Here is a 26,879-nt window from a genome sequence, read left to right on the forward strand (position 1 = left end):
AAGGTTTAGAAATTAAGTACACACAAGAAGTTTTTTGGCCACTGCAATGGAAGATATTAAAAAGAAACATGTTCTTGGAATACCAGCATGGTGTTATTACAACATGGAGAAAACAATTACAAAATCTTGGAGAAAAAAGAACCAAAGTAATACAATCTTAGGATTGCAGAGAACCAGCAATTTTATACAAACAAAGGAGGCCGAAAATCCTTTAAAACCCCACAACAATGCAAGAAGCTCTATTAACTAGTGTTAAAAACTTTTACATGTACTTGCACATGTAAAGATTACATGTAATCTAAAAGATTATTTTATAAATAAATTAAAAATGAAACAAGCCTGAGCCTTTGGGAATTTATTTACTGAATCCACATGCCCTCCACATTTCCATAAAGGCTTCCTTTTCCAAGTCCTTAAGCTTCCAAGGCAAACACAGACACCTGAAGCAGCTCACGGGTCTGGCTTGGGTTTCTAAGGAGGCAGAGGAATATTCCCTTTGCATTTGTCTGCTCAGTAACCTCTCCCCAAAGGCAGCCTGTGATGAGAGCTCCCACATGGGCAGGAATGCATTTAATCTCTATATTCCCCTCTCCAGGCCCTGCCCTGCAGAGCTGACAGGGGTCACTTAATGCCAACTGCAAAGGCCCATTACACGATGTGGAATCCTGGACAAGAGGGAATTGTTTTCAGATGAATCCATCACTGAGCATGTAGCCAACAGCTTTCTGTGATGAACTCCACTGCCCACCAGCACTGCATTTCCATCAGCAGCACGTGGGTGCAGGACTCCATTATTAACTGCTTAAATGACCCTGTCTACTCGCAGTTCAATTTCATTTTTCATTCTCCTTCCGAAATCTTACTCTTCCATACTCATGCAAAACTGTTTAAAACTTTTTGTATTAGTTCAGGAAAAAGTGGGCAATTCTGTTCTCTTCAAAACCATGGTTTTATCATTTGAAAGCCTTGCCTAGTAAGTCAGGGGAGCAAGGGGGTACAACATCCTAAAAAGCTGGGATGTAACTTTTTCAAGGTAAGAGAAAAACTTTAACAGGGATCACTACCAAACTAACAACACACCTGATTAGCTCTGAAATCCTTTCAGATACAGAAAATAAACAGGTTAAAGGACAAATACTGGCCTGACAGTTTTAGTACATCCTCACATGACCATGAAGATGCCTCAGAAGTCTGAAATATGTCAGGGAATATATTACTCTAGCTCATAATAATTCATGTCAGATTGCAGCAGTGAGAACACAGAAAACTGGAAGCCAGATGCTTTACTGGATCCACACATACAGAGCTTGAAAGAATCATAAATGGCATCTTCATTTCATTTAGCCTATCCTCAGGGCAAGTAAATGCAAACATCAACATTAATTCAACATCACACCAGGAACTGGAGACAGAATTATAATAAAACAAGAGTAATTTGCAGTAATTTGTATACTGTGGTATGGATGGATACTTGTCTGTGAGAGTTGTGGTGTTTTGCCTTCCCAAGAATGTATCATCAGTGCAATCAAACAGCATGACAAACAGAATTCAGTAATACTAATGGTAATGAAAAAATAAATCACAGCAAGTATCATTAAAGCACTAATCCCAAAATGATTAGAGAAATGAGATGTATTTTTCCAAGCTATCTTCAAGACCAATACACACCCTGGGTTTTGGGGGTTTTTTTAGACTGTTCTGATCCATGAATTTGCAAGTATCTCCTGTCTGGAGATTCCCATCCCATTCCTAGGAGGATGAGAGTGATTTGGGAGTGGAATGCACACCAACTTACAGCTGTTTCCCTCCTCCACTTGTCTAGAAGGTCCCTGCATGGTGTGACTTTGGCTTTATCTCCAGCTTATTCTTTACTTTGCTCTCACATATGACTTTGAATTATAAACATATTTACACTGAAATATTTTCCACTTTAACTTGTGACCATTTGTTTCAGAACTTAAATCAGGTTCAAAGAAACAGCCTCTCTCTACTTTTGTCTAAAAGGCAGTGATGGAGGTTCTTGATGGTTCCTCCTCTGAGATCTGCTTAGCATCTCTCTCTCCCTGATGGCCAAGATTGAACACAAAGGCTGAACTACAGCACCAAGAATACTTAAATAGTATTCTTAAAAAGAATACTTAAATCTATCCCACCATTATTCATTGGTAAGAAAAAGAGCTCTTAAGGGAAGACAAACCTGAATGTTAGAAAAGGAGGCTATCACTATTAGAAATAGGTGGGGTCTGATTGTATTCATTCAGCTTTTAACATACCCTCTCTTAAACAACAGCTTGAAAAAATCTAACTTAGAAAGGAACTCGTTTACAATTTCAAACTGCTACCATAATAATTGTCTTCCATTATTTTTTGTCTTTGCAGTTCTTTATCCCTCTGGGAGGCAAATTACTGCCTTGTAAAGCAAAATGAAGGATACTATTAGCCCTTAATGACACTGTTCTGACCCTGCAGTTCAGGCTATGTCACCCTTTCCACTTCAAAATCTTATTTTTAAGAGGTTTATGACTGAAGTCATAAAAAATCCTGCAACTGGTTAGAAGATGGCATGCACATTGTCTGAACATGGCCATTAAAAAAAACAGCTTTAAAAATGCCTGGAGACAGTTAATCCTCCAAAGCTGTGAAGTGTTCTCCTGTCTCTGGAAGTGCTCTGAACTCACAGGGGCTGCTGGGGTAGATCTGCCTAAGAATTTGGACCTTCCTTATCCAGGTGATCTCTGAAAGGAAAATTTTGTAACACCAAGGTAAAGGGAAGAGAAACTGAGGCAAGAGGCCTAATCTACCACATTAGTAATTATACTGTGTTTTTCCCCAGTAAGTTTTTGTTCTGTGACTGTGTCCTGCAAGTATTAAACTTCTTTGGTGATCCTTCCAACTTGAACTGTAAATAGGATTTTCTGATCTCTCCATCTACCTAGTTTTATCATTTTGGGGAGATAGCATGTGTATTTTTGTATAAAGCAGAATAACCCAGACTGCATTATCCTATGTCTTTAAAATTAAAGTTCTGCAACCAAAATCTGCTCTGGCCAACCTGTTTGACAGCACAGTCATTTCCTAAAGCAGAGTCTGGCCCAGAGCAGACAAAAACATTGGAGGGTAAGCCAGCATAGGAACTCTTCTCAACTCCTGAAGAATCTCTCATGTTGAAGTAGACTGCCCACAGGACTCTAGGTTTCTCCAGTTCTTCATTTTCAGGCTCTGAAAAGGAAAAGGAGTGTTTGCAATAATCACTGTTGCTGTGTGATAAGGTAAAGATGTAATCTAGCATACTACAAGTCCAATTTTTACCATGGAATTACTGTAAGAAAGAACTTTTGTTCTTTGAAATGCCAATTATTTAACTTTCCATTCTTTTCAGAGATTCTCCTTCATCATACTTTCCCCTTCCTTCCCAAGCACAGCTATGCAAACTCCACTTACTCTGCACACCCAACACCACACCAGAAGCAGTTATCACTACAAGCACCCTACCAAGGAGCTTGGTCTAAATTTAACACCTCTCCACATTATCTCCTGCACTGTGGATAAACTCCCAGAGCACATGACAGACTGAGCAAGTCCTCCCCAGGCTCTGCCAACCTGAAGGCATTGCATTCCCTGTGCACAGATATTTCTGATGTGTCATTTCTTCCCCTCTCATGTCATAGTTTATCTTTGTACATAGAATGTCTACACTGGGGAAGTGAGGCTAAATGAAAAACTACTAATTTGTATTTATCTACTCTCACTGAGGATTGTACTGTGCAACAATACTCATCATGAATACAAATTTATCACAAACTCAACTTGCTCATAACCTGTCCCTTCCTGCAGTACTTTGCACATTCCTATAATCCCTCTGCACACAGGCAGAAAAACCTCTGGGAAGATGAAGGTCACTTTTTAACAGTGCAGAATGCAGTGCAGGAATAAACATCACAGATTCTGAGCTTAATAGATACTATTTGTTTGGAATATTTGCTGTCCCCTTTCTTGGATTTTACCTCCTCTAAAATAAATGAAGCTTGTAAAAGACCTTGTGAGATTTACTTTTTTTCCGAGGAAGAAACTTCTCGGTAACAAGAGCATTCAAAACAGTATTTTAAAGCAGTTGCATTACAAAAAAAGAGATAAATCTATGCTATTCCTTCAGTACCTTTTTATACCTGTCAAATAGTTAAAAAAAAATAGATGCTACCCACACTGAACAGTTTGAAATATAAATTAAATTCATCAGCCTGTGAAAGTCTGAGCCTTAATACAGGGCAAGATGCTCTTTAATATATTTAAAAGTTCACATTGCTCATAAAAGTTACTTCTTCCTCATTTAGGCAGGAAAATGAATGGAGTCCTCTTCTCCAGGTGACTTTGCCTCTTTGACCTGCCATGGCCCAGTGCTCACTTTATCTGGTGATTCATTTTCAATAACTCCAACAGTATTTGTTCTGACATTTTAATTAAAATACGACCACTACCTCATCCTGATGATAAAAAGGCCTATGTGTCAGGGAAAACTGGCTTTTCAGTGCCTCAGTGCACCTGAGGACCCCTATGATCACAGAGTTTCTACAGAAGAATTTCAGTCAGCTTCCAAACAATCTATCATTTCCAAACTGGATCGCTTTAAACATTAAGATTAATTCTACCCCTCCCAAAATGATTAGAAGACACTAAGCTGATCTTCTCTTCACCAAGTCTTTGAAACACTATCTTGAAAATTGAAGATAGAAGTTAAATATTAAAAGATGAAAATTAGCAGGCTTTAAATTAACAAATATACAAATGAGAAATGTTTGCAACTCTCCCGTCTAATAAACTTTTCTATTTACAAACCCAAGTTGTGTTCTACATATCACAAGCAAACCAATAATGAATATTATATAGAACTCCCACATCTTAGTAACTTGCATTTATACCAACAAAACCACTGTCACTGAGAGCTGAGCACTGTTTTCTCACAGAACTGTGATTTACTGCCTTGCAGCATCTCCCATATGCACACTGCCTACTCTGTGAGCATCTACCACAAACAGGACTAAATTCAACATCTCAGGATTAAATTTCAAAAACTTGTGTGAAATTAGCCCAAGTATTTCAGGAACAATTTCTTTGCAGGCAGCAACTGCTTCAGCAACAGCTGCTTTTCTCTGGGGTGTGGAATTGTCCATCTCAAGGCCAAAGTTCACAAAAGTAGCTGGCAAGGTTTCCTTGAATTTAGCCCAAGCAGCTCATTATTGGAAATCTATCTTTGGGATAACAATATAGAACAACTTTATGGTTCCACTGCTTACAGCAGAATCCAGAAAATTTCAATTAAAAGAGCAAACAAGAAAACACTTGAAGACAAGAGCCTGAGAATAAGATGAGGGAAAAGCAACCTTAGTAGCTTCCAGCACTGAGCCCACCTGGCAGCTGGAGTAGAAAGGCAGATCACTGACAACAGGAGACTGTGAAAACCAGCTTAATAAATATTTCATTTCACTACTACACCTTTTAAGGATGTGCTGAACAGCAAATGCGTTTCATGGCAAAATAAAGTGAGAAAATTAAAAGGTCCCAGGCACTGACAGTCATGTCCTTGGATACTGAAGTTAAACCACAGCTGAGGAAGTCACTAACAGATACTTTAGTAAATTGTATTTATGCAAATTAGTATCTTAATACCTTGTTTATTTATTTTTACCTTGTTCTGTATTTAGATTGAATAACTTCTGTACAACAGGCTCTAAATCTTCTCTTGCAGTGTTAGTTGATGGACAGGTTAAATGGACTAAATCTGTGAAAAGAGAACACAAACTAATCACAATCACAGATTTATAAATAACATTTACAATTTTTATAAGGCTTCTCATAAAACCACCGTAATGGACTCATTTGCTATTGGAAGTTCTCACCAGAGAAGTATCCATCAGAGAATCATGGAGAAATTTAACATAACTTTGTACAACATTTAAACTGATATTTTCCTCATTACTGTAAATTTCTGATCCATTCTCAGCATTACAGAGCTCTGGTATTATTTTAAATCTAGATGACATTTTTCTCTCTCCTCTCTGAAGTCTGGCTGTGTTTGCTGTCATTATTTTCCAGTACATCACACAGATCTTGACCCTAGTTCCTTGAGGAACAGAAATTTAACTCTTCATGCTCCTCTACTTCCAGGTTGCACACATACAGATTCTATTCAAACATTAGTATTCTTTTTTTATTCAACCCAAACCAAACCTTCTGTCTGAAGGAATATGTACTAAAACAAGTAAAAGGAAAAGGGTGGTGATAATCAAAGTGTCTCCCTAGCCTTAACTAGATGTTTCCAATCCCAAACACTGTAATATAATCTATTCTTTCCTCAAAAAACCCAGCTATAAATCACTAAAGTTCACATCATTTACTTTCTATAAAATCTTTTTTTATTATCTTTAGGGTTATGGTTATGAGTCACAGTCATCAGTATATATTTTGATTATATTTGATTTACTCAGGTATAACTGCATTAGTTACAGTGGTTGCCAACATTTGTCTTCAAGTAATTCTCCCAGCAAGAAGAACGATGAGTTCAGTTCCTGATTTCATCATTACAGTCTCCATTTTTAGGGCAAGTGAAGGAGTTTGGTTCCACTCAAGTGGCAATACAGATGATGTGCCTGTCATTTGTGCAGTGTGATCAAAGAGTAGATGTATTTGTATACTTATCTTAAATAATTGTTCCAAGGAGAAATCAGTCAGGTTAAAACCCATTTACAGATAATGATGCAAAAGTTTTTTAAAAAATTATGAAATATGTCCCATAACTGGAACTCAGCTATGCCTAATATAGGACTTTATTATTTCAATATATGAAGACAAATTTCATTAAGGAAGGCAGTTACTTCTCTTCTGAAATGAAAGGAATTTATGGAGAAAAGTAAATAGCAGAAACCTTAATATTTCAGCACCATAAAAATCTCCTGAAACTAATATTTTAGATCTATGGAACATCAATCCTTCATTAGTTTCACTTCCTGATATATATATTTAGTAAACCCTTAATAAAAAGAAATCAGCTGTTTAAATGATAAATATTAGCAATATGTTTTATAGCATGAAGTTTTTAATTAATTACAGGCTTATAATTTTTTTACTATTATTTCAGTAGGAAATATAACTTTGAATGACAATAATTTAGTTCACTCTTCTTTCATATGCAAAGAACTTACTTCAAGCCTATTTAACAGCAAAATAAATTGGTTACTATTATAGTTACTTATTTCTTGGTAAGAAGAATTAGATAATCTCTAATTCTATTCTAATAAATACACTAAATGAACATTTTATTCCTCGTTTATTTCAAGTTCACATGAAATACCAACAACGGAATCCTTTCAGAAGATAAAAAGCTCCAAAATACAGTGTATTTTGGGTATTTCCATTTAATAGTTCAGCTAAGAGCGCCCATCAAAAAAAAAAAACCAACCAATAAATGACAAATTACCAGTAAGACTCATGTGCTTTGCAATATTATTTTTATCTCCTGAAGAAGGATTTATTCCTGTGTAAGTGAAAATGACTCCATGAAGCTCCACGATCCCAGGAAGCCACTGCTCCCTGTACTCTATGCAGCAGAGGAACAACACAGAGAGAGATTTTTAATTCTGTTTCAGAGCTGACAGAGCCAAAGGGGAAAACCTTTACTTACATGTGTCCTTCATGCACGTCATGGTGGAGGAGCACAGCTCAATGACACAAACTGCTGCTTTTCCCTGCTCCTGGGGAGGCACTGTCAGGATGGAAACCTGGGGAGCAGAAAGCAGAGCTTGGGAGAAAGCAGAGTGTCCTGGAGGATGTGGCAACTAGAACAACCCATTAAAGGTGAAAAGGAACTGCAGACAATTACAGTTTTCTGGTTTACTAGGACACAAGAAACACAACACTGATTAATATCCTCTAAAATTAGGGGCTGCAAAGACTGGCAAAGCAGATACAAAGAAGGATCTGAAAGTGCACAATGAAAACTTCAAACTGCAAAAAGGAATGTTGAAAAAAACCAAAGGAACTTTGAAAAAAGTTTAGACAGATAAATAATTAACAGAATAGTAAGGGTAATAAAGCAAGCAAAATTAAAATTAAAGACAGCAGCTTAGAAACTTATTAATTCAAGTGTGAGCCAAACAGGAAAATCCCAGTCATTGAACTAAACTAGATCTGTAATAGTTTTATAGAGACTAAAACAAATTAAACAATTACCAGTACAGAGCTGGCTAAAGATCTTGATTCAAGCAGAAAGAAAACCATGAATTAATTCCTACCAACAACTAGATATTAACAGATGCAATACACAAAGAGACAAGTGATACAGAATTGGTGTGCACCTACCTGCTGCTCTGAGTCTGTGTTCAGTATAGACTGATCTGTAATAAGCACTGCCCTGGAGATCTGCCTACAATTAAATAAAAGAAAGATGTAAAAACAATCATATAATAAACGTAATTATGCGACATGAAAAGAGAAAAATAGCAATTTAGAATCATAGTTTTGGTAATACCAAGGCTATTTTACTGTATGATCATAATTACTACAATTCTTAGTGGTATATTTTGCCTGTTGCTGAAGTAGAAACACACCTGGAACATTAATATAGTGTTTTCAATGAGCAAAATAGATGATTAGTAAAGTAGTCAGCTCTTGGATTTTTTACATGGGAAAAGGGAATATGATTTCAATGACAACTGATGAAAACCTGAATATGGAAAATACACAGCATATCCTCCAGTTTACAGAAGAGCAATACTTTGCACAGAACTGAACTGTACTGCAAAAATAAAGGAATAGACAAGAGACTCCAGTTTAACTTGCAGGGTACTTTGTACACCATTATTTAAAGAAATTGACTGTATTTTACCACATACCTGTAACACACATTTGTGCATGTGCTCTCTGAGAGGTAACTATCTTCCACAATAAAATAATTGGCACTTATTCTTTGGCCAAACTGATCCACAATAGCTTTGCACCTGTTTAAAAAAAAAAACCCAAATAAGAAATTTTGATATTTTTGAATTGATTTTGGACTTAAACCAGTGAATTTTCTCATACACACAAGTGCATGCACAGATTTACATGTGTTTTATCACAGTGCAACATTATCTGTGGAATATCTGACACGCAAGTTATGCCTTAGGAATGAACATTTCTGTTACTTAAAGCTATTTGTCAGCTTCTGTGATTAAAATGATCTATAAACCCAAAGCTAAATAAGTAACAATCAGCTCCCACTGGCTCTGGTAAACCACTTGCTCCTGTAACCTGAGATGAGAATTGAAAAAGGGTGCACACACAATCCTCATCTATAAAACTAAGAGGTTTATGACTATTAAACACGTTTTTGTAACACTGACTTATAATGCTGACTTCATCTGGCTCCTACATATATTCCTATATTCAAATTCAACAGGTGCCTTGACAACAGTACAAGCACTGCTCAAACATGGAACATTCTTCAGTTTCAAATTCTATCCAACATGTGTTTCACTTGTAACTTTAACAAGTTTTTCCTAACTGTTAACCCCAGTGATTTCATTCTCGAGCTCTCATTTGAATACTGCAAATAAACAAGGAAGTCAAGCTGCTGCAGCTCACTTCTAATTATAACCTTTCTTATTGTTTATGAAACAATTTCCCTGCCACCCCCCAAACATTAGGGAAGGGGAAAGGTTGATTAAATGTCATGTTGCATCACTCAAAGCCAGCAGAAGCAACGACACATTTTATTTTCCTGCTAAGTGTTGTTTCCTCTCCTTTGTTCAGGAATAGCAGCAGGTCATACGTGTGATAAGATTTTAAACTGAGAGAGAGAGAGAATGCTTTTAATTTCAGTCCCACTTTACTTCAAAGGGTGATGCTGAGAAAATTTCTTTCAAGTAGAGCTTGCAAATGCAGCAAACACTTCTGCACTGACATTATCAGGTCTCTGTCATCTGATCTGTGTTGCGACAATGAATCACAGCGAACCCTCCATTGACCTTCTTTCAATGTGTCTGGATAAAAGGATGAAAATTAGAATCCATCTCCTTGCAGTGCCACGAGTTATAAATGTACTTTATAGGGCTCATTATCCAAACTAATGGACTAAGGGCGACATCCTTGAAATGGACTCAGCAGCACTGACAAAGCCAGTCTGCAGTATTTCAGCAGATATGTAAATTACTGGGTGTTTGCTCTATCTTTTTATCACAGATGTATAAATGTCCATTTATCACATCTCTTCCATTTTCAGGCAGAATTATGTAATTGGAAACATATGTAAAGTGTGATCAATATAAAATGCCTACTATTGAGATGAAATTTTTTCATATGTACCCAAAAAATTGGCATACAATAAACGTAGGGAAAAACAACAAAATTAGCATTCATACATGCATTGGGCTTTTCTCCTCAACCTCAGAAATATGATGTGGTTTTTATTTTCTAACAGAGCATCAGAGTTCTACCAAGAAAGAACACAGGATGTTCTGCAAACTTATTAAAAGAGCAAATCTGGTACAATACATAAAAAACCAGATATTTTCAAGTGCATTACTAACAGCGATGTCTAGAAGTTTCTATTTTTTCACCCTGTCTTGCCTGAATCTTCTTTTCATAAACTATAAAAAGGGCTATAGAAAAATGATAAAAGTAATTGTAGAGCTGGGGATGAAATCTACTGCTCTCTGTACATATAAGTATGGGTAGGAAAATGTGAAAAAGTGATGCTGGCCATGTCTAGAAAAAAGTTGGAATAAACTTGATATTTAGGGACTTTAATTAAACTCTAACCTAAAAGTTTTAGAAGGAAAGCAAGGCTGTAGATAGAAGTATATATTTTCCTTACCTGTACAAAACCAGAAATATTAAAAACAGAGAAAAAAGTCACTGCATGAAGGCATGGATGAAGGCTGGAAGGCTGTGGAAGGAGCTATAAACTGGTAATGACTATTGCACAATGCATTTCTGCAGTGGTGAGTGGGAGCCATTTGTAACCAGGGGAAGCAAGCACAGAGCCAGCTGTACTGACAACCAGACATGAATTTGCCTCTTACCAATTACTATTAATGGTCTGTTGACTCAAAAGCTCAGTAACTCATAAATAGCCTCATTAACAACTTGATAGCTGATTTTTATTAGGCAAAACATTGAAGCCCAAAGTCAAGAGGAAATACAAGCTGGTGCAGGGAGGGAATACACAGTGAGGAAGGAGATAACACCAAGAGAAAAACAGAAGATAAAGGAAATGGTGATCTTGGATGTGTTGTGCTTCTTCATATTCCCCACCAGATAATGGCATTATTAAAAGCTCAATGTTTTTGGAATAATGCAAGTCTGGTGAAGACTTTTAAAAATCTTTCAATAATTCTGCTCCTCAAAAATCTATGACTTTATAATGGCACAAGTGAGCCACAAAAGCAGCCTAAAAGCCTAAAAAAAGTCACTTGACACCTATGTTGAATGCTGAGGAACTTATATTCAAAATATAAAAGCAGGTTAATGGCAAAGCAGCACTTCATCTTTTCTGGAACATATATAACTTGATAAAGAAAACATTCATTTTAAAGGTCAGAATGTGCAAAAGCAGCTGGAAACTGGGGCAACCAGTACCACTGACCAGTTAAGATCTGCACAGAGTGGGGTTTGGAAGTTGCTACCAACCACAAGCTTTGTCCCCCTGCAAGAGCAATTTAACTATTCAAACACTACTGGAATATAAAGCTTCCTACAGTAACAGTTCAAATATTAGTGATAAACCAGAGTTTCTGAAGGGGGCATGGTTTAATTTGCATATGAATCATGCACTTGGAACAATGTGATTAAATACTACCATATTTACATCTCAAAGTCTACAACTGTGCAGTGAACTCCAGAATCTTCAGGAATTGGCAGAAAGATAAAATCTGGTGTTTTTACAATTTCAGGGGAAACAGCTACTATGTGACCACGTAGTGACAAATGCAGCTACAAGGACTGTGCTCAAGGAATCAAATGTCCAGAGCAACTGGGAAATAAACACACCATTCCCATCATTTAACTACTCATTTTCCCAATACATTGTTATTACATAATTTCTAAATTAATTTCTAAATTTTCTACAAAACATACTGAACATTTAATTATAGAAACTAAGCTGCAAATAGACTCTTTAAGAGAGCTGAAGTCTGCAGTTAGACTGATAGCTGATAAAATGTGTGGAACAGAAGTATGTCAATTTACAGAGGTGTGAAAAATGCAACTATGGAAAAAACCTCTGGGTTGACTTTTCTTAGCTCAACTTTAAACCTGCCTACAGGCCTGATATTGCTGTAAAAGAATTCATTCTGGAATAAGAGGGCAGCATAGTTTATGACAACAATCTACCTAAAAACTCATTAAAGTCTTTTCTCTTGGAGTGACATGCATTATCAGCAAAGATTAATCTGATGAGTCTTTAGGTGAGCTCCATTTTTAAAAATGCAATAACAGAGGGCTTTGTTGTCATCTGATGAAAATCAATTAGAGTAGGTAAGGCCACAAGGAAAACTAACATCACTCATCACCAGCCCCCCGGCAGCTGAAATGATTTGTCTTCCAAGCTTGGGTGATCAGGAGCTGTAGTAATATCACAGGGAAATTAATTTAGTTTCTATATTCTAGACCCACTTTCCTTGTTCTGGAGGACCTATACACAAATTACTTTTAATCAAGGTTGATGTGTTATTAATACCAAGGAGGATCTCTGAAGAATCATTTTTTTTTAAATTGACTCAAGACATTTTTCACCTGTGTTTTGTGTATAAACAGAAGGTTCCTGATGTCACCCTTACCGTCCCGAGGCTCTGTCCAGCACCAGGCAGCGCACGGCGTGACGGAGGCAGTAGGTCCCCCCAAACACAGCACACAGCCTGCAACAGAAACACAAAGTTATTCCATCCCAGTAGATCCCCCCAAACACAGCACACAGCCTGCAACAGAAACACAAAGTTACTCCATCCCAGTAGATCCCCCCAAACACAGCACACAGCCTGCAAGAGAAACACAAAGTTATTCCATCCCAGTAGATCCCCCCAAACACAGCACACAGCCTGCAACAGGCAACACAAAGTTACTCCATCACTGATTGCAATTCATGGGAGTGGTCAGCAAGGCAAAGCACTGAGGGGTTGGTGACACTGATTTACTGACAGCATGGGTTCCCAACACAATGAAGTCACCAAGCTGCTGGAGCCCCGATGAGGCCACTGAGTTATCACAGGGCTGGAGGCAGGCTGGGAGAGCTTGCTGGAGAAGAGAAGGCTCCACAGAGACCTTAGAGCCTCTGCCAGTGCCTAAGGGGGCTTCAGGAGAGCTGGAGAGGGACTTGGGACAAGGCATGGAGGGACAGGACAATGCAGAATGGCCTTAAACTGAAGGAGGGTAGGTTTAGACTGGATATTGGGAAGAAATCTTTGGCTGTGATTGTGGTGAGGCCCTGGCACAGGCTGCCCCTGGATCCCTGCAAGTGTCCAAGGCCAGGCTGGACAGGGTTTGGAGCACCCTGGGACAGTGGAAGGTGCCCCTGCCCATAGTAGGGGTGGCACTGGATGAGCTTTAAGGTCTCTTCCAGCCCAAACCATTCTGGGATTCTGTGATTTTGAAGTGAAAGTGTTTTGGTGTCTCTTCAGAGATGATGCACTTTCACTTTGCAAATCTGACTTCCAAAAATGACATGAATATTGTCATTCTAATGCCAGATGAGACAGTTCAAAGCCAGTGAGTCCCAGAATCCCTTCCGCACTGCAGGACTGGTGCAGCCCAGCCAGGAGCTGCAGTGTCACCAACACCATCCCTGCAGCCCAAGGAGCTGTCAGCACCACTGTGTGCTGTGGGACACCCTGGAATCTCCACTTCCCTACAAACAGCCCTGCTGCTCAGGGAAAACCAGGAGATCCATCCCATGAATCCCAGCCCTGCTTGTTTGCCGATTGTTGAAGATGATACAAAGGTTAAACATCCACTGAAGAATTCCTGGAGAGCCTTGAGCTACAGGTTTATTATCTCTAATGCTGCAATCCATGGCCTCCTGCCTGCCAAGGAAGGTATCAGGATCTTTCAAAGCAACTCAGAGGGGTTTATTTCATATCTTGCATATAATAATAGCACTATTAACTTAACCAGAACTGGGATTCCTTAGTTAAAAACATTAATTATAGTTTTTCTTTGACTTCTAACCACAGCCAGGGGGTTTTGATATATGCACTTTATTTTTCTAGTGTGCTTTGAAAGAACTTTGCTGCTTGGCTGCACAAAAATGTGAATTACTTCTTTCCAAGAGTCACCTGCTACCCATGAGAGGAGGGCACGACCTGTTTTCATAGCAGGCCAGCAGAAAACTTCTCTTTTTAAATGAAAATGGAAAGGAATTTTGATTGTGTTGCTAAACAATCACAAACAGCCAAAACACCTATTAAAACAGCCTAGCATGAAAAATGACACAATTAGGAAGAACTTGCAAAAATTATTTAAATACAAAACCTGAAATATTAAACTAAATGGCACCTCAATGATTTATGACAAAGTAAAAATCACCGTGCTGACATTACTTTCATACAATGGGCTATTCAAGATGATTTGACTGCACTTGAAGTACAAGGCAACTCTTTGATACCATTAACCCTAAATGACAGACATTTAAACTGATATTACTCTAATTAACTGGCGACTGCCTCCACCAATAATTCAAGTTTTGCTGAAAGATAGCAACAACACTGTACTTGGCTTCAACTTTGCCCCGGTGACATCAAATCATATTACAGCTAAATTAACAGTTGTGAAAATTTTTGGCCTGGTAGTTCTCCATCATACACAGCCTTTAAATGCCATTTCAGTCCCCATCAAGGCAGAAATCAGCAGTTGCAATTTTTAATACAGCTGTGAAACAATAGGACATATTAAAAGCTGCATTTTTGACAGCATATTCCCCATGATTTATGAGTTTGTATATAATTTGATTATTCTATTAATTTTACTGATTACTGATTCAGCTAATACAGTGAAGGTCACTTACAAAATAAATCTTCATTACATTTCACAGAAAGTAACTGCCTCCAACTAGTTGTTTTCTTTAATTAAACACTAATGTAACAAGAGAGAAAATAGGCTTCAGGGTTGCTGCATCTGTTGATACAAGAGGAGTTTACTGCTTTGATGTAATGCTCTGTGATATTAATTGAACAAAAATAGAATGTCTCTCCATTTGACATCTTGATTCCCAACACAGAGATACCACAAACACACTCAAATTACAGACTTAGCCTTAGTTCACTCTGCAATTACATAAAAGAGTTTTAAAACTATATCACATAATTTTATACCAAAAGCTAGTTTTTATTTCTAGCATGTATTTTGTCGTCCATTTTCTAAAATGCATGTGCTGATTAATTACAAAAATTGGCTATTTTTAACTGTACATTTTTTCTCTAGTAAAAACTACTTGCTTCCCTCCTTAAAGCTGAATACTGCATGTACAGCACTGCAAGCTCTGGAGAAAGATCAAAGAAAAACATGGCAAGTGCTGAAATAATGAATTGTCCTCTTCCAATTTATTTTTACACACAGAGCAAGCTGTGACCTGGTCCTTATGTTAAATTCTGTGTTTCTTGAAAGGCCCCTAGAACATCAGCCTTTCCACCAATACTGTTGTACTCTAGAAACATTAACAGGTAGAGTACAGACAAATCAAATAAACAAAATAGCTACAGCTAGAAAAAACTGATTGTTCCCAACACAGAGTTCCCATGCCGAAGTTAAAACTCAGTGTGTGCATCCACCTGGATAACACAAAAAAAAAAAATCCCCATAAAAAATAGCACGAAAAAAAACTAGTGAAGAATATAATCAGTGTCATCCCAAACTGTCCTGGCATTTGGGGAGTTATGGAAAGGAAAATATGTGACATAAATGCTTAAGGAAGCACATGAAGAGTCAAATATTTTGACTTTTTCCTGCAGGCTGTGTTCATCATTCCTGTGAAATTTAAAAAAGGTCCTGTAAGATTAGAGAATCAGCCTATGTTCAACACCCAATTAGCACCATGACAATTCTAAACCCATCACAAAGCTCCTGCACAGTCATCCATCAGCACTCAGTTAAGTGCCAAAGAGTATTTTGTGCCTGCAGTACTCCCATAGTAAGATGATTTCTTTCCCCAGATCTCCCCTTCTGTCCTAGTGTGGAAAAGCAGACTGTGACTGGGCAATGCTGCAGAAAGAGGAGCTGGAAAAGCACAGAGGAGAACAAGACTGGGCTCATTTCAGCTCCAGCAAACTCTTCTCATGGAGAAAGACCCAACAGGCAGGAATGGTCACAGCTCTGATTAAAAACACCTATTTTAGATTTGTTTTCTTGAACAAAACTGCTTTTTCCAGTAGAAGTGACATTTCATTTGGCTGGTTGTTGTCAGTTTTCTTTTAAACAGTCTGGGATTTAGCCTTCATAAATAATGTATTTAGAAAGAATAATAAATCAACCTAACAAGTTATTTACGAGAAAATCTCAGAAGTAAAAATTGTGATTTTAGCAAACAGTTACAAGTCACAAAGAATTAGGAAAATATATCTGGTAAGGGCATAGTCAGAAAAAAATCTCATAAAACTATTAAGAGAAACACTGTCACTTTTTGAAGCAAAAAAGAGCATTAATGAGCTCTCTTTGAGAATTAATTTATTGTATTTCCAGAAAATGCAAAGTAAATCCAGACACTCTTCAAAGATAATGACTGATATGATAAAATGTGAGGCTAATGCCAAAAAAACCCACAAAATCTGAGGTGAAGAATTTGAGACTAAGTCTAAATTAAATTGTTCCAGTGCCATGAAGTTTTGTAAAGACTGAGCATCCCTAATCACAATATAGAAGTGCTTTTTTTAAAATTAACCACATTATCAACCGAATTTTTTCAAGGATATTGCAATTAACACTACTTCTCAGTGAATCAAGGTTAAGAATTATTCTCTGGGTTTCTAAACTCAAGAAACAGATGATTTATATGGAAGTTAGGTGATAATCCATGAAGCAACACAGTCAAGTGTCCTGGAAATGATGTCAAAGCATTGTGGGAATTGTAAGGAATTGCCACAGAGCTGGAGAGGGAAAAAAGGGGAGAAGGAAATCAGAGTGCAGCTGTCTGTGTGCTGCTGGGATGGCAGGGAAGTGCAAAGGCACTCTCTGGGGAGCTGAAGGATGGGACTGCCTGGCTCTGAGCTCCATGGACCTTGCTGGAGAAGCAGCTGCTCCTTGCCCAAGGTCATCCAGCTGCAATTACACAACAGCTCTGCAGCCCAGAGAGGCTTGGGAGATCAGCACTGCAGGGCAAGGCACACAACCAGGCACTAGGAGCCAGTCACTAAGCATTAGCTCATTTAGAAAACCCATTTATGTGTTCTCTGCCTCCAGAAAAGACATAACAATTCCAGTTCTCTTAACTCTCAATGAAATTCAAGGGCTATTTCACTAATGCTGTCATGTTTTGGAAGCTACCTTTCTCTGTCTTCTGGTTTAATGAAAAAGGACTTTGCTAAATGCAATTTGCCTTCCCATCTCAGATTTGCTCCAATAATAAACAAATCATGTCATTTCCACAGGTCTCCTGATAATGCTGCAACATATTCACATGTCTGAGTCACAACTCTCAGGAAGACCTTGTAAGGCAGAATCTGCACATCCCCACACAACCAGGGAGGAATTTACTTGCTAAGAGTCTGTTAAGAGGCAATACTAAATGACATGTTAAGATATATTTCCTTCCTATTATCACCATTATTCTAATTATTAAACCCTGAAAAAAGCATCCCACAATAGCACTTGTATTTTGTGCTTTTAGGTTCCAAATATGTTTTTAAAATGAACCAAGATGATCAAGAATGAGAGTAGGACAAGGTAAGTCTAACCCCTCAATATGATTTCTTGGCTGAAAACTTTTCCATGCCTAGTTAGGGATGTGAAATCAATACACTTTGACAACATCCACATGATTCAGAGCATCCCATGTGATATATTCTAATGGCTGAAAGCCTTCATGAGGTGTAAACTCCTGCTGAACACAATTTCTAGTCAGAAATAAGGAGCAGAAAAGCTCTCATATTTGTAAGTAATTTTTTAAACAAAGAATTGACAAACACTCACTGAGGAGATAAAATCTAAAGTGGGAAGGTATTTTCCAAGTTTCATCCACTTAATGCGCTTCACAACAAAGGTTATTTCCAAATTAAAAGTCTTTTCCTGTCAAATTCTGAGAAATAATGTGGGCAAGGACACAAAAGCATTCCAGAGCTGTATTAACGACAAGGCTCACTGATCTGTGAATAACCTGAAAAAAATGAAGATTATTGAGTTACTTTACCAATCTATCCATCCATCACTAGTGAACAGGTCTCAGAATGATGGATTATCTCACTTGCCTTATGTTTATGCCAAGAAAGAGTTTCTCCTTAGAGGGAAAAACAAACAACTGATCCTACAAACAATCCTGCTAACTCTGCTTGCCCATTTTGCATTCATCTGCCAACAAAGTGAGGAGAAATATATCAAGTTTGTCTTTAAAGGCCAAACTACATTTGAAGTTTTATTATTTCCCTGAAATGCAAGTGAAAACAATTAAGAGGAAAGCAGCACTGCAGCTACTTGTACTATTCAGTATTTTAGTACAACCCAAGGAATAGTGTCAAGTTGTCAGTAATTCCAATTTACATCTTCTGATCCAAAGAAATGGACTAATTATAAGTGATAAGAGAGAAATAAATATGAAAATTAGGTATTTTGAAATGGAGGACTGAACTCGTATCTCACCTATCTCATTATGTTTTTTAAATCACCTGTGATTGTGTCACACTTGCACAGAATTGCACACGTGCTAAGACTGAAATCTGTCACATCTGATTGTCACTAGGAATTAACATTGTTTGAATTTCTCATTAATATGCTAAATCATACAATTCACATACAGAAAACTTCTGCATCTTGCTTACATGCAGAGACATGATACTCATGGATAGATTTAGCTGACAAAAATGGTGTACCCAACATTAAAAAAATTTTAATTTTTTTCAATCAGGTTTCCTGAAGTCCAGTCTTGATTTCACACCACTAAAACCTTCCTAGAGATTGTAATAGGGACATAATTGGGAATTTTAAAGGACCTAAGACCATCCCAGAAGCTCTGACATTTGTAACAGATAATAGTGCACATGTAAGGGTAAAACTGATTATTCATTTTTAAACATATACAGGAACCCTCAGAATCAATCACACTATCCATCTCATTTCAGCCTGGCCTCTTAATCTTCCGGTAAATATGGGGAGTGAAAGAGATGGAAGTGTCTTAATTGGATCTTTCCTCTATCACAAAATTACTGCTGTCACTGGCACTGAGACAAAAATTACAATTTCAGCCAGAATCTGTAGGAACTACTATAAAGGGTGACACTGCCCACCAAATACACAATGGAAAAGTTTTAAGTCTGTTTCTAGGAAATGCACATCATTAACCAACCACCCATGAAAGTCAGGGAATCACCAATTCCTCTGGCAAAGCAGCTGAGGAGAATCCAGCACCTACTGCCACCTCCACATCTGTCAATTTTGGGATAACTCTTAACAAAGAACCAAGAAACACAATGTGTCACCCTTAGAACCTTTCTGAGATGACAGAGTGGACAGTCACCAATTCCCTGTAAAATGTCACATGGGATAAAAATACTGCTTCTAAAACAGTCATTTCCATTTGCATGTTCATATTTACAAGAGTCCAGAGAAACGAATCTGAAACCAGACTGAAGAGAAACTTTGCCTGGTCTGCCCTAAATTCAGTGTTCCCAAAGCAAACAATATCAGATGTAATGGCTTGTTTGGATTTTCCTCAAGAGTGAGATATTACTATATTCATTTTGACTAAATATCAGACTCTTGCTACATCTTGAGAAAGGAAGAGGCAGAACAGTTTTGTACCAAGAAGGAACCAAAGGAAGCTGTTAAAGGCCAGTGAAGTTTTGCTGCTTGTCAGCTTGGGAGAGCAGGAGGCTTCCAATGACCTTCCTTGTTCCACGACTGCAATTTATGGAGACAGAAACCTCACATCTGTACCTCAACATATTGGGATGTACATTACAGTGATATAAAAGTTTAATTTTCTCTCCTAAACCATCCCTACTTAAACCAATAAAGAAGGAAGAGCGCTTTTGCTCACTCGAGTGTCGTCAGCAGTTATAAAAGGTTGCAGTGTTTATGCAGCATTCATTTGGGATGCAAGGATGTGACTTACAAATGTCTTTGACTCATTCCCATCAATATGCATGTGTGCCATTTATAACAGTAGCCTTGATGAGAACACACAGTGTAACTGGCTGCAAGAAACGCTTAAGAGGTTTACATTAAAACAGAATATAGAACAGTGGTTAGAAATCACACGCCAGGTGACACCTTCCTCTGATAAGCTGGTGATAAAAGCTGTAGGCTGTGATCTATAGGCTCTGGTGTTGCCTCTTCACTCCACAGCCTCGGCAGGATTCTTTGGATGTGGCTCACTTTGAGCAAAACGCGATCCTGAGGGCAGAACATCTATAAAAATTGGGATTAATCTCAAAAAATACTGTGATTGTCTCCTAAATTGTTCACTTAAAAAAAAAGGACTTTTTAAAAAAAGTTTTGTTTTAGAGTATTTGTAACACAAACCTTTTAAAAGTATAATTACTTCTTGGTTTGACAGATTAATTTGCTTCAACTATGAAAACACACTCTTTGTTGTAGGACTTACACATTTTAGCAAAAATCCCCTAAAATGCAGAAATCAATGATCTTAAATAGAAAGATCAGGCCGTCTGAAAAACTCCTGTCATCACGGAATGATTTTCTGATAAGAATATTTATAATACTTCTAGACACCTCTACTGATAACTCCTGAAATATATTGCTGTTGCAGATGAGAAAAGTACATGTGTTGGTTATTAAATAAAAAAATAAAGCCAAAGGGATTTCGATAATGTAAGAAAACTTACATGAGTAAGAACCTACAGGGGAGAAAAGGCAAGAAAAATTCTGATTTTAATTATTAAATTTACTTTTTTCCCTGGGTATTTGAAGCCAAGGAAGGTCGAACTGCCAAACTTGTACTACTACAATGGCTCTGATAACATTTTGATTTATTAATCTGATCACACTCAGCTACCTGGCTTCACATAAAATCTACAAACACAAGTTCTGTTGCATGACTATATCCAGAGTGGTTTCCTAAAACAAATTTTTGGTCACAAATTGTCTGTCCAGCCACCTAATTATGGAGGTCTGCACTTTTCAAAATCACTACATAAATACAGTTTAAAGATCAGATAAAAGGCTATTGACAAAAGATGGTACCAAATAACATTTCTATTGAATGGAGCACAATTATTCCAGAATGTTTCTACCAACATGTAACTGCCATCCATCCTATGAAGAGCCAAGTAGGCTCAAGCTGCTAAGGCCATTCTTTTGGCAGTAATTTAAGTACTGTTCTAGAAAACAGAAACAGAATCTATCACAAAGACAAGACAGGAAGAGAGTGCCCAACAACGGGCTGTAAACCACAATTTCATAGTAGCACACATGTAAAAAGCAGAACTTGTCCAGCACCAAAGAAAGCAGGTAAGACCCTGCACTGCTATTTAAAGGACTGAGGTACAAATATATCACTCAGACAAACTGGCCTCACCAGGCAAGGCTGCTTTTTTTAAGCAGAGCTAATGTTTACTTCAGACCTCCAGGTTACCACATTAAACCCACAGCGAGCAGATGGAAAGGCTGCTTGCCAGCAAAAGCAAAGATGAAAAAAAAATCCCTCAGCCTTTTAAAAGGCAGTTGAACTGTTGGAAACAACTGAAATTAAAACCTCCCACCCTCTGCACACGGATCCTTTATGGTCCCCAAAAGCACTGAGCACCAAATTCTCTGCCAGAACTACAGTCCCAGGGACACCTCAGCAGTCAGGGTAAGGATCATACTGTCACTGCCCACAGTACAAGGGGCTGAGGTGGATCTTGTTTCATCCTGCAATCAACTGGGTTTTTTTGTTTTAATTACTTTCTAAGGCTCAAGGAGTGGAGAACATATGGCTGCTGTTTGAGATGTCAGAATGTAGAACTGGCTCAGTGAAGCAGGGCTGCACAGGATCTTCTCTGCTGTTCAATTCATAGCAATTGGAACCTTGTGGTCTAGAGAGAGCTACAAAATGATGCCAAGAGCATAATACATGATTTCACATCAATTGCCCTGTTTGTGTAAGTCTGTGATGTAGAAAGGATAAAGAATTAGGTTTTGTTTTACATCTAATTGTAAACTGGACACATGGCATCCTTCTCCTGTTTCAGAAAAATCCAGTTCATTATTAAATATCTACCTGTGAATGGCAGATGCATTCTCAGCATTGATTAGCAACACAAATTGACAAAATGGATCTTCTTGCAACTTTGGGGAGGACTCAAATGCAATTTTCTTCAACCTACCCAAATGCAGTCTCCCTTTTGGACAGATATCACTCTAAGTCTCCCCTGTCAGATTAAAAAAAGCTACATATGGGTTAAATTATGGCTTTCTCATTTCCTAGCACTCATTAATTTACTATCACAAGCAGCCACCACAACCACCAAGCTGCATTTGTAACACAATGAAAAATGTTGCAAAGCATTATCCCATTGAATGATAACTCTTCCATTACCAAGGGTTTCCTTTTGGGAAATATGTCTGGGTAAGTGAGGCTTACCTGCAGAAGCACTGTGGGATCTCTCCTTGCCCATACAGAGGGAACAAAAACGGGGTGTTGCCGTAGCGGCCAAGGCACTGCAGGAATTTCCTTGTTGCCTGAAGCCCTTGCAGAGTGCTGCTCTCAGTCTCTGAGACCATTGCAATGGAGTGGAGGATGAAGTGCTGCAAGCTGGGGGTCAGCTTGCGTGTCTGCAGGAACTGAGCAAACGTGCTGTTCTCGTAGTCTGAGGGAAAAGCACAGTGAGGCACTGAGCACATTGCAACACCTGCATTGTCTCCTATGCTTCAGCTCAAACAAGTGCTTTTGGATTTCAATCAAAAAAAAAAACAAGTGAGTTTTTCAACAAACACCTTGCTGAAAATGGATCATTTGAGTCAATGAAAGTTAGAAAAATTACTCCTAAAAAGTGAGTTTTCTCAGAAGACAGAAATACCACTCCCATCAAAATATTTCAAAATATCACAAACCCACTTTATGGGTCTCCAATTATTCACCTTTTCATTCTATTGGACTTGATCTAACTCCATTTCCCAATTCTGAGAGAAAAGTGAGAAACTGTGGACAAAAATCCATTGAAGTGCCTTGGGAGGCTGTTTCCTGTAAATTGCCCAAAATATCCCACCTGAATGACACCCACTCCAGAACAGGACTGCTGGATGCACACTGACAGTGCTAGACTGGGTATTTATGCACAGAGAAACCACTCACACAGTGTCACAATCCAAAGATGAGAAGGTGCAATATTTATTTCAATTTGATGACTTGCTGGTAACAAACAAATGTGGATGAGACAGAGAGCAGACAGGGATGAAGGGTTCTATCTTCCCTTTAAAATAATACTACTGCTGACACATTTGGAAATTCAAAGAAACATAAGTCTTCTAGGAGATGTTTAAAGCATGTTGTCATTGATGTATCTCTGAAAAGCTTTAGTTATCTTCGTAACTAAAACATTTTTCCTGAGGAAAAGACTGTATTTAAGCAACAGCATACTTCCCCCATACTATTCAGAAATCTACTCTTAAGCTTATTTCAGTCCAGGATAAATTCCTAACAAATTCAGAAACGCTTCCATCAATGCAGACACCAGTATTATTGAGCTATATATTCTGCTCAAGATTCAACCACTGCTTTATTACAAATCTATCTTACTGCTCTTTGTACAGCTGTGCAGAAAGTTGTAAAATGACAGGGTTTTTTTTTTTTGGTTTATCATTCTAAAAAAATTCTCAAGTGTTCCTCTCTTCAAACTTCTTATATAATTCCGTATTTTACAGAAAAAAGCTTTATAAAAATTCTTCACTCTCATGAACTCTCCCTGTTAAAAGTCTGCCTTCCCACGAATGTAATGATCTCATCAAGAGCAATTTTAAATTTCTGAAGTTTTTACATTAGCCTAATCTCAAAATATTCTCAATTACTTCTCAGGCTATTTTAAAATAGGAACAAAATCTGTTTAACTGTCTCTGGAAGTGAAATAAATCTAATGTTATTTAGGTACATGAATCAATGGATTCATTTAAAATTGATGTGGCGTCTCCTTTTTTTACTTAATAAATTTTCTAAATACCACCTATATCCTCACTCTGAGCACCTCCATTTCTTCCAGCAACAGCAAACTGAGATCATCTGTAATCAATAAACCACTTCAGTCTAATGAGTTTTTCCCCCTTCAGGATTTTCTGGAGTTCATTACAGATTCTCCTTTTCTTAATCTTACCAGATTTTGATACTGACTACTTTTCTCTTGCGTATGTTTAAAATCATTTTCTCTAATGTTTGTACCTAACCTAAGAGTCTTGTTCAAGTAATCAAATCACTATCCCAACATACTTGAACTCTGGATCCTTGCACAAATACTGCCTGGTCAAGCTCCTGCCAAAAGCACTGATATGCTCTGGTCTGCAACTTAGTCAGTGCTTGAACTCACTCCTCCTTCCACACAATTTGTTTTTGACAGATGTTTTTCTTTGCCTTGGTTTACTTTTAGACTCGAAGAATTGAGGACATCACTTCATTCTTTGCACCCTGAGGAACACAAACCCAAAGCACCTTCCTCCTGTTAAGCTGATTTCCCTCTTTGACCTGATGCTCGTTATTCTTTGCACATTATAGCTCAAATCTATTCTGATTTCCTCTCACCTAAGTAAGCCAGCAGTTGATAAAAGCACTTTGAACTTGCCCTCTACAACTAAAGAACATTAAATTACATTTACTTTCAAAGTTTAAAAACTCCATTTTCTTAATTTCTGATTTTGTGGCAACATATTGTAAAAATTTACACAGTATCCAAAGAACAGGAAAAAAAATTCAGATACATCACATTATTTTCTAAATTACCTGGGAGGGGGGAGGAAACACTTAAAAATGATAAAAAGCATTTTGCAACCTTGCTGTAATATATAATTTTGCTGTTAAAGAAAAATGTAAATAATAAATGATGTGGGAACTGGAAGAGCAAGTGCTTAAGTAGAAGAATTTAACACTGAAGTGAAAAGGTCACAAAAAGGTCAAAGCATACTTTAAAAATGAATCCATAAAAATAAACCATGGGAGCTCTCAAAACTGTGCCTCCCTGAAGGAACTCCTAGGGAGGAGTGTCCTGTTCAATGAGACACTACCTTGGTATTCCTCAGGCTGCTGTTCATAGTCCAAACAAAACGTCAGAAATTTCATAAGCATTCTCTTCTCCACCATGGTGAGCTGTCTGCTGTTGAAGACATCTGCTCTAGAACAAGGCACCTGCAAAATATGTTTTAATAATTTCAGATGCTTTCCACACTGAATGTAAAAGCATCAAGCAACAACAGTCTGATTACGTAACAAATACTTTAAATTACTTTTTTCTATTATGGTTATTTTCTTACGTATTTCTTACTCTTATTTTCTATTATAACCATAATAAAAATTACCAATTTCCCCCAATATTTTTAAATCTTTTTTAGCCTCTTCCCCTTTTTATTTCCCTTCAATTTTACTTGCCTCTCTGACTGCAGAGTTAATCAACAGAGTTTGTATGAACTGTGCCAATATCTCCTGTTACCATTATCAAACTGACTCGTAAGTAGCACAGAGACAAATCAAGTCTATGTCAGACTCTTAAAACCTAAAACCTGTGAGTCTTTGAGAATTAACCGCCAGTCAATCATGGCCTAAACATTTAGCTTGAGGTAAAGCTTTATGTCAATATACTGGACTGCACAGCCTTGTTTAATTTGTCTTGATTTTTTTTTTTGTATTTGTATTTGACACGTACAAACACTTTTTCTTCCAGAAATCAAATAAAAATCATAATTAAGGAAAAACACCAACTTCTTGTTACAAAATTCTCACAAAATAAATTTCAAGCTTCCTGACTTTAAGAAGATGAGATTAAACACTTGGAACACATTATTTTCTGATACCTGTTCTACTTTTCCTTCTCGGAAGGCGAGAACTCGCGTGGCGTTTTTGAACTCTGCGTATCTGCTCACGTTGGACTTAATGAGCAGATCAATTAACAGGCCTCGGGAGTAAAGCAACTGCACAGGGAGAAAAGCAAACAGTGGGTGAAGAAGATCAGTGAAGTAGCCAACACTGCTTAACACCAGTTGTTCCCTGAATCACCTGAACTGAGATTCACCCTTTCCCCAGGTAAATTCCGTGACTTCCCAGTTAAGGTTTAGTCATATATGATTTAATCATCTTTCTGTAAGCTACAGAAGGGAGAGAAATTAAACTGTGAGCTGAAAATGTTTGTATTGAAAAGTGTCATGGTGCTGAGGAACAGATTTTGCAAGATCACAGGAATTTTCTGGATAAAGGTTTCCTGGGACACCAATGAGGACAGAAGGAAGCTGATGTTCCCATGCCAGGGAAATCCCACCACAAACCCCTGGCCTTGCCCTGCTGACCACTCTTGCATCTGAGTATCTGGAATTTGCTGCCATTAACACCGAGTCACACAGAGGGACAGCAAGAGTATAAAAACGATACAAAATAATATTATCTGCTTAACCACTGCCCACTGACTGGTGTTCATGAGGTCACTGCAATGGTGCTTGGAAGTGGGATAGACATTTGGAACATGAAATTCGCAATAATGCATTTTGTAGTGGCTGCACGAAGAATTGAATGAATTATTGAA

General features: G+C 37.7%; 1 protein-coding gene across 3 annotated transcripts in view; it reads right to left on the reverse strand.

Moving 5' to 3' along the window:
* The window catches only part of CHM (CHM Rab escort protein), a 49,414-nt gene that overhangs the window by 1,374 nt on the left and 21,161 nt on the right, over positions 1–26,879 (reverse strand). For all 3 annotated transcript variants that reach the window (XM_085060702.1, XM_085060703.1, XM_085060701.1), the window contains 9 exons: positions 26,158–26,274; positions 25,375–25,495; positions 22,751–22,976; positions 12,810–12,887; positions 8,886–8,990; positions 8,353–8,416; positions 7,676–7,772; positions 5,684–5,776; positions 3,053–3,219 (listed from right to left, as the gene is read on the reverse strand). In XM_085060702.1, coding sequence (XP_084916828.1) covers positions 3,053–3,219; positions 5,684–5,776; positions 7,676–7,772; positions 8,353–8,416; positions 8,886–8,990; positions 12,810–12,887; positions 22,751–22,976; positions 25,375–25,495; positions 26,158–26,274 — 1,068 coding nt within the window. The remainder of the gene's footprint in view (positions 1–3,052; positions 3,220–5,683; positions 5,777–7,675; positions 7,773–8,352; positions 8,417–8,885; positions 8,991–12,809; positions 12,888–22,750; positions 22,977–25,374; positions 25,496–26,157; positions 26,275–26,879) is intronic.

The sequence above is a fragment of the Lichenostomus cassidix genome, chromosome 4A (assembly GCF_008360975.1).
Source record: "Lichenostomus cassidix isolate B80296 chromosome 4A, HeHo_3.0, whole genome shotgun sequence".
Taxonomy (NCBI): domain Eukaryota; kingdom Metazoa; phylum Chordata; class Aves; order Passeriformes; family Meliphagidae; genus Lichenostomus; species Lichenostomus cassidix.